This window comes from Chlorella variabilis (genome assembly GCF_000147415.1).
Source record: "Chlorella variabilis unplaced genomic scaffold CHLNCscaffold_31, whole genome shotgun sequence".
Lineage (NCBI taxonomy): Eukaryota > Viridiplantae > Chlorophyta > Trebouxiophyceae > Chlorellales > Chlorellaceae > Chlorella > Chlorella variabilis.
Window position 1 is genome coordinate 213,964 of NW_005435057.1, and position 8,098 is coordinate 222,061.

Here is an 8,098-nt window from a genome sequence, read left to right on the forward strand (position 1 = left end):
TGATGCAGAGCACTCTCCAGTTGGTCTGGCGGCATCATTGCACCCCTTGTATCACTCACATGTGTGTACAGCTTCTCCACACCGCTGAAGCCAGTCGCCCGCTCGTGGTGCTCCTTGATCACTCGGGGCAGCTCCTCGAGCGGCACCACGGGGCACCACCGCCACTCTCCGCTGCGCTTGACGCAGCGGCACAGGATGTCCTGACCGCCAGCGCCCTTCAGCACCTGGAAGAACTGCAGCACCTTCTTGCTGTAGTTCTTGGCGCCGCCCTGCACTGCCGCCCCCCCTCCCGCACCCCGCCGCCGCCGGCCTGAGGGCGCCTGCTGGTCGCCCTGCTTGATCCGGATGATGCCCTCTACATCTGACTTAGTGAGAAACACATTCTTGGCGCCGTTTTGGCGCCGTTCTAAGGCATAAAGGATGACAGGTTGGTTCATAATTTTAAATTTGCGGCAGCTGCGGGGTGCGGGAGGGGAGAAATAGAAGCCTTAGAGACTCTGAAAGGCGAAGGAAAGGGAGGGATCGCGGGAGAGAGCGTGCCTGATGAGCCAGACGAATCGGGGGAGGTGCCACATCAGCGGGCAACACATCCCTTCCTCGGGTGCTCAGCAGCTCGCTAGAGCCCCGCATGATGCCTTGCGCCGTCCCCGCCCGCCTCGCGTTGCCACTCCCCACAACCACCCGCCACCCGACCACACCCCACGCCGCCGTTCACCACCCTTTGCAGGCACATTTGGCCCGGTTGGGCTGGTGCCCGCTTTTTAACCTCCAGCCCGCCTGGCGATTAGCAGCATGCCGAGCGGGGCATCGACAGCAGCCCTGGCGGCGCTTGCGCTGCTGCCGCTGGCCCTGGCAGGCGCACCCGCCGACGCCTCCCTCAATGCCGCCGGCCTGCCGCTCATGACTCCCACCAGCGCCTCTGCTGCCAATCACACGTATTATTTCGAGATTCCCATCGATCCGGTCGGCCTGCTGGTGATGCTGCACCGCTGCGGGCGGAGCGCCGAAGACTTTTGGCCGCCCTCTGGCGCCTGCCCCGAGTGCATCGGTGGGTGGCGGCTGCCTGCCAGCAGCTGTTTGCTGCAGGCACAGCAGCAGGCGCCGGCGGCATGCGCGCATGATGCAACGGGGGCCCACCGCTGTCGCCAGCCAGCGCTGGGCGGCCATGCTGAGCTGTACGGCTGCATGCCATGTGTGCGTGCGCCTGGCGCAGGCATGCCCGAGGCCGTCTCCATCTCCCGCCAGGCCCTGGCCCGCGGCTACGCCCTGCTGGCAATCAACTCCTTCAACAGGACCGTGGGATCGCTGGGGAGGTGCTGGAGGTGGGGTGGCGGGATGCCAGGGGGGCGGCAGCTGGGCCGGTAAAATGCGAGTCAGGTGGCTGGTAACCGCCCACGCTCTGCGGTCGCCAACACCACGCTCTGCTGCCTGCTGTGGCGTGTTGTTGCTCACACGCCTTCCCCCTTCTGCTCCTGCACCTGCTGTCAGCTTGGCCACTGATGCCCTGCCGGTGCGAGAGCTTGTGACGGCCTTCCGCCAGCTGCACGGCCTGGCAGACCTGCCGCTGTTTGTCACTGGCTGCTCATGTGAGCCTGCTTTGGTACTTCTGCTGTTGCTGCTCGCAAGAGTGCCTGCACCTGGTCACTACACCACATATCCTAGCAGCGTCCAGGGACGTGTGGCTGGGGCATTGCACATCCAACCTCGTCGCTGTGCCTGCTGTGGGTGCAGCCGGCGGCTTGCTGGCGCTGCGCCTGCCGTCCTTCATGGCTCTCGACGGCATCATGCCAGGTGAGGGCCTCTGGGGCAGCTGCCCGGCAGCTGCCCCTAGCGAGCAATGCGGAGGCGCTGCTCTCTGGCCGGTGTGCTCTTCACCCGGTCACCCGCTGCCTACGTGCGTGCGTGCAGTGGCCATCGGCCTCGACTTGGACTCCTTCCCGCCCAACCTGCCCCGCCAGAACCACACCTACCCGCCGGTCGCTTATTTTCACTTTTCAAGAGACAACACCACCACCACGGTGCGGCTGCGCTGGCGCTGCTCTGCTGCCAGGGGCCCTGCGTGTGGCGAGCTCCCCGGCTGCGCCTCCTGGCCAGATCCTGCCTCACTCCGCGCCTGCCCGCCCGCCTCCCCGTCTGCCTGCAGCAAGTGGAGGCCATGGTCGAGTTCAGCCAGGCCGCTGGGCTGCCCGCCAGCCAAGTCACGGTGGGCGGAGGTGCCAGCTAGCTCAGAACGACCCTCGCTGCAGTGTCGGTGGCAGCGAGGGAGCATGCATGCCGTATGCCGATCCGGCCGCCATGCCCGCTACTGTGCAGGTCCAGCCATCCCAATTCACCCCCGATTTCTTCTCCCAGCGAGACCCGCTGATCAGGCACGCCGGCGCAACGCGGCGCATGCCCCGAGCGGGGGGTGCCTCCTCCCCAGCTGCCGCCAGCTGCGGAGCCGTTTGGTCTCCACTTTCTTTGTTGTCTGCTGCCCTGCTCCTGCCTGACCTGCAGCCTGGCGCTTTCGGAGCAGCTGCACAGCATGCTCAAGAACAGGCTCAAAGTGTTGAATGGCAGCGACTTCCTCATAGGTTTGGACTGCCCTGCTTCAGCACATGGCAGCAGTACCTGTATCAGAAACGGTCTTGCCGCCAAGCTGGATGCCGCAACCTGCCACCACAGTCTGCCTGCCCGCGACGCAGAGGGTTGGACAGAGGAGGTGTCTACAGTGGAGCTGCGGCAGGAGGTGGAGCGGGTGGCCGAGGCGGCGGGCGCCGTGTCCTCCTACTGTGTGGCCGAGAGCGGCGACGGTACCGCAGCAGACCTCACACCAGACCTCCTGTACCATCACGTCCTGTGAGCTGGCAGCTGGCAGCTGGCCGCGGCCCAATGTGCTGTGGCAGCAGCAGGCCTCCGTGACCGGCGCCCCGACTGCCACAGCAAGGTCGGCTGCACCTTCTCCATGCCTCGCCGCCTGACCAGCTGTGCCTGCCTGGTGTGCACCGTCTGCCCGCAGCGAGGAGCTGGGGGTGGCGTGGGCGGAGCACACCAACCTGGGAGACTACACCGCCGCCACGCTTGTGTGGCTGGAGCGGTGTGGCACAGGCGAGTAATTGCATTCACTGTTTCATTATGTGTAGGCCTGCCCCAGGGGCCATCTGCCGCCCCGGCGTGCCAGGCAGCAGCTAGCTCGGCCCATAGGCCCAGCGGTTGCCGCTGCAGCGGCGCGAGGTGGTCCCTGCCTGCCTGCCTGCACAGCGGCAGACAGCCCCGTGCGCTCGCTCGGCTGCCTGGGTGTGCAGTGTGCGCCACCAGGCGCTGCCAGGTGCCGACAGCCTGCCTGCCAGACTCCGACCCTGACCCCTGCTGCTCCCTTGCCCGCCTGCCTGCCTGCAGCCAACTTCTCCGCTCTGGCAGAGCAATACAAGGTACAGGAGCCGGCGGCGCTGTCCCCTTTGCGCACTGCACCCGCCTCGGAAGTGTCGGACGCCTGGCGTGACTGCAAACCCGGCAGGAACTGGACCGAGCCTGCCGGCGCCACCCAGGGCCCCAAAAGCAGCGCCGGCAGCGCAAGTGGCAGCGCCAGCAACAGCAGCAGCGCTAGTGCCGGCGACGGTGCAGGCGTGGGTGGCGGCAGCAGCGGCAACGACACTGCGGCTGCAGTCCCGAGCTCGGCAGCGGCCCGCAGCCGTGTGGCGAGCTTCGCTGCTGCAGCTGCTGCAGCTGGTGCTGCCGTTGCGCTAGTGCTGCTGTGACCACAGTGACGAAGGCTCAGGGCGCATCCCTGCGCTACCGATCCATCCAGCCACATCTCATCTGGGCTGTGCACCAATGCTACATTGATTGGTGGCATCGTGATTCATTGCACTTCACTGAAATTGCATTCAACCTACAGCCAATTTGGCCAAACATTGTAGCCTAAAACAAGCAAAACAAGCAGGCATGGAGGGCTCCCTCATGCCTGCGCCAGCTCTGCCAGCAGGTCTGGAGCGACTGCTCTGGCTTGGCTCCGCCCCTATGGTGCGCAGCTGCCCGCTTAGTTGAATTCGCCTGAGCCAAGCAATGCTTGCAAGATGGCTTTGCCCTCAAAACCTCAGTTCAGAAAAGAATTGCGCCACTGCTGCCAAACTGCGCCAAACTGCCGAACTGCGCAACAGCTGCCGCTGGCGGGACCCGCATCCGCGCCCTCACCCCCGCTCGTGCACCCCCAGCTTGCCCTCGCTGGCGAGCCGCAGCAGGGAGGGAGGCGCCTGGTAGGCCGCCAATGTATCAATCAGCTCGCCGGGGGTGTCGCCGCTGACCAGGATGGCGCGGCTGGAGGGTCGGATGAAGCCCTGCAGGCAGCGGCGGGGGCATGGCGGGATGGCAGCTGCTGCAGTGGCACTTGCTGGGGGCTGGTTCTTCTGCTGGCGCACCACTGGGCCCCCTATGCATGGCGCCGCGGCTTGAGCAGACGCCCAGAAGCCCGCACCTTCAGACCCAACCACCACAGACACACATCACCACACACTCACATCGCCTGCATGCTGTCAAGCAGCCATGTGACACACCCACACACGCGCGCGCGCAGACCACCTCTTGTGTCGCGTGGTCCAGGAAGGCCAGCAGCTTGTTGAAGAAGCCGTTGATGTTGAGCAGGCCCACCGGCTTGGTGTGGAAGCCCAGCTGCTGCCAGGTGGTGATCTCCAGAGTCTCGTCCAGCGTGCCGTAGCCTGCATGCGTGCGCGGCCGGGAGCGCCTGGCATGCTGAGGGCAGTCTTCGGTGAAGGACAGCGGGCGAGGGGCAAGCGCCACGATGCACAGGGCGGTGGGGGTGGTTGGCATGCCATGCTGGTGCGCCGGCCAGGGGATGCACAGGCGTGGAGACGGGCCAGCTCTCGGTACCGCACATACCACACAACTTCCCTACAGGACACCTCATCTGGCAGGACCACTCGTGTGCAGGACCCCCGGCATCCGTGCGCCGCCCGCGGCGCTCACCCCCCGGTATCATGATGAACGCGTCGGCCTCCTCAAACATCATCGCCTTGCGCTCGTGCATGGACCCCACCACCCGGATCTCGCCCACGGTGGTGCCCGAGATCTGCGCCGGGGGTGCATGCGCACGCAGGCCGGCAGCGAGCAGCGAGGGGCGGGTGGGCAGCAGGTGCGGCGGCGGCAGCGGTGCGTGCGGCGTCGCATGCACAGGCGCGGGAGACTGCCGGCCCGACACGCAGGCCTGCCAACTGCGCCTGCAGCGGTCGTCTGCCTGCCATCTACCACCATCTGCCACCTACCGCTCACCTCCCGGGGCTCCAGCGCTGCGGGGATCACGCCGATGACTTGGTCTGGCCCCAGCCTGCTGCCCACCGCCTCCGCCACCGCGCCCATCAGCCCCACATTGCCGCCCCTGCAGCGCCGAAATTCCCTAAGCCGATACTGATGAACGAATACAACTGTGCATCAAGCGCTGGCCCGTGACAGGCGTGGCGGGGGCATGGCACAGTCGGGGCTGCAGGCCAGAGGACAGGGCAGGCGGCAGCGGCGGCGGCGCGCACCCGTAGACCAGGCCTATGCCTCGCCGCGCCATCTCCGCACCCAGCAGCCTTGCGGCCTCTATGTAGAGCGGATTGGAGCCGCTGCTGGCTCCGCAAAACACGGCTATCTTCCTGAACGAGGCCGGCTGTGAGTCCGCCATGGCGATGGCGCTGATGCGGCGGCGGTTCGTGCAGGGATGCTACAATGCGCTGTCAAACGCATCGGCGATGGCGGATGCCGACGCGCGGCATGGGCGCTGTGTCAGGGGCGCAGCGGGCACGGGCCGTTGCCGTGCTGTTCCGTCCTTGCAAGGGTTTCTCCCTGGTGGTAGATGTAGAATGTGGGTGGCACCCATCTTTCATGAGCGACACTCATGCACAGCATTCCACGCCTGACAGCACATAATTTACGACTTGCATGGGACAAGGTCTGGGCCTGTGGAGCAGCAACGGCGGATCCACAGGCGCTTTCAGCTCGCCAGTGCAGCGCGTGTGCGCATGGACAGACATAGTACAAATCGCACTGGCTATGCCGTGCACCTCCTCGCCACTGCTGCTGCACAAGGCTGCATCAGCTGGGGATGGCGCCGTCAGCTGCGTTGGTTTTCTGTTCTCATGGCTGTCAACGGCAAGGGCCCACAGCGCATCAGCTGCTGCCACATGCATCACGTCACTGGGACTGCTGCGCGGGTGCTGTACGAGAACATGGATGGCACTTTCCGCTGCGACGGCTCTCGACGCAGACGGGCGGGTTGCGGCCGGCGGCGGGTGGGTGGCGGCCTGTGACGTTGCAAAGGCGCGCTCGCCCTCTTCTTGCACATAGTTTTGTGCCTGCGATTGACTCGCAAAGTGCTTGCAGCTAAGTCTGCACCAGGAAGGACGGAGCAATTGAGTCCCGCTAACTTCTCACTGCAACTTTGCCGGGCCGTGTGAATGTGATCCATGGACAGCCTGGGAGGGTTGGCAGCCTCAGCCTTCCGTTTTGGAACGATGAGCTGGCACGCTGACCGTGGCAGAGGTTCATGCGCTGCTCTGCATGCCCCTCTTCCCCTCCGCTTCACTCCGGGCGTCATCAGCTGCTATCCCAGAGCGACATATCGCCGCCAACCACCCCTCACGGCCTCGAGGCTGCTGGCGCCATGCCGCTTATTTACAGCTTTGTGGCGCGTGGGAATGTGGTCTTAGCAGATTACACGTCGTATACAGGCAACTTCAGCACCGTGGCGCTGCAGGTGGGAGGGGCAGCGGCAACGGCAGCCACCGCGTTGGCCTCCCAGCCCCGCTGCTCGCCCCAGCCGACCTCCAGGCCGGCCCCGGGGGCGGCCGCGCGCTGGGCGTGCGCCGCCGATGTGCCTGTGGGCCCTCTGCCGCCGCTGCACCTGCCGCCTCACAGGTGGCCGCTGGGCCCTGCCGTGTGCAGGCGTTGGAGAAGGGAGGGCAGGGCGCCAATGCCAAGTTCACATACTCGTGCGATGGACACAGTGAGTGGGCGCTGGGGCAAGGGATGTATGCTGTCCAGCAGAGGGCTGGTGGAGGGCCGGCCGGGGTGGCTCACGCCACCGCCGCCGCCGCTCTTGGCAGCCGCCCTGGATCGTCTCCAGCATTGGATTGGTGTTGCACGATGCACAGCAGCAGCCTCGGACAGCACCGCAGCCTCAGACAGCAAAGCCGTCTGTACCGGTGTGGGTTACTGTGGTTTGCATCGGCTGTCGTCTGCCTGCTCTGACCCCGTCTCCTCGCCACTCTCCTCACCTCCTCCGCGACTGTTGTTGCTGTGCAGCCTTCAACTACCTTTCATCCAATGGATACAGTGAGCGCCGTCCGCCTCCGCTCTGCGTGCGCTGACCCTGCATCGCTGCACCGCCGCGGCTGCTGCGCCGCCCCTCCCGCTGTGCTCCCTGCTCCAGCGATCGTTTCCTTCATCCTCCCTGCTCCACTCAACGCCCCGCACCCCCTGGCCCCCCTTGAACCCGCCCCCGCAGCCTTCCTGGTGGTAGCAGACGAGCAGTTTGGGCGGCAAATACCGTTTGCCTTCCTGGAGCGCGTGCGCGAGGAGTGGCAGCAGAAGTGGGCGGAGAAGGGGCCCGCGGCCACGGCGCACAGCCTGGACAAGAGCTTTGGGCCGCGGCTGAAGCACTGGATGGAGTACTGCGAGCAGCACCCAGAGGAGCTCTCCAAGGTGGCCTCGGTGCAGAAGAAGGTGCGGGTGTGGGGGGAGGCGTGGGGCTGGGGGCGCCGGTGTGCGGCAGGTAGGCTTAGCGCCTCGCCGCGCGCCAGGGATGGATGGGCGGCAGCTGGGGCAGTGGCGGTTGGGGGGCGAGCGCTGTGGCCTGTGGGCGAGCGTTTTCAGGCGCCGCGCCGCCGCGGCGGCGCCTGTTGCGGTGCCTCGCGGCAGAGGCTGGCGCTGCGCAGGCATGCTGCGCCCCGCCCACACACCCGTGCCGTGCTGCGCCGTGCTGCGCCCCTCAGGTGGATGAGGTGAAGAACATCATGGTGGACAACATCGAGAAGGTGCTGGAGCGGGGGGAGAAGATCGAGCTGCTGGTGGACAAGACAGACAACCTGCGCTTCCAGGTGGGGTGTGTGTGNGGGGGGGGGCG

At 66.1% G+C, this 8,098-nt stretch overlaps 3 protein-coding genes across 3 annotated transcripts in view; 2 read left to right on the forward strand and 1 right to left on the reverse strand.

Annotated features, from left to right (window-relative positions):
* Positions 1-792: 792 nt before the first annotated feature.
* On the forward strand, positions 793-3,095 carry CHLNCDRAFT_55184 (hypothetical protein; the record flags this gene model as incomplete). The annotated part of the gene is made up of 9 exons (XM_005843368.1): positions 793-1,048; positions 1,214-1,322; positions 1,489-1,586; positions 1,732-1,791; positions 1,909-2,018; positions 2,144-2,203; positions 2,314-2,407; positions 2,685-2,838; positions 2,999-3,095. 9 exons carry the CDS (start codon positions 793-795, stop codon positions 3,093-3,095), a joined length of 1,038 nt encoding a protein of 345 aa, XP_005843430.1.
* A 1,074-nt stretch (positions 3,096-4,169) lies between these two features.
* CHLNCDRAFT_28106 (hypothetical protein) lies at positions 4,170-5,659 on the reverse strand (the record flags this gene model as incomplete). The annotated part of the gene is made up of 5 exons (XM_005843395.1): positions 4,170-4,316; positions 4,558-4,694; positions 4,963-5,065; positions 5,266-5,371; positions 5,520-5,659. 5 exons carry the CDS (start codon positions 5,657-5,659, stop codon positions 4,170-4,172), a joined length of 633 nt encoding a protein of 210 aa, XP_005843457.1.
* A 978-nt stretch (positions 5,660-6,637) lies between these two features.
* Positions 6,638-8,098, forward strand: part of CHLNCDRAFT_28123 (hypothetical protein) — a gene marked incomplete at both ends in the record, with an annotated part of 1,897 nt that continues 436 nt past the window's right edge. Inside the window, 5 exons of the mRNA XM_005843369.1 lie at positions 6,638-6,730; positions 6,919-6,979; positions 7,279-7,308; positions 7,481-7,698; positions 7,968-8,072. Of these exons, the coding sequence (XP_005843431.1) occupies positions 6,638-6,730; positions 6,919-6,979; positions 7,279-7,308; positions 7,481-7,698; positions 7,968-8,072 (507 nt within the window). The remainder of the gene's footprint in view (positions 6,731-6,918; positions 6,980-7,278; positions 7,309-7,480; positions 7,699-7,967; positions 8,073-8,098) is intronic.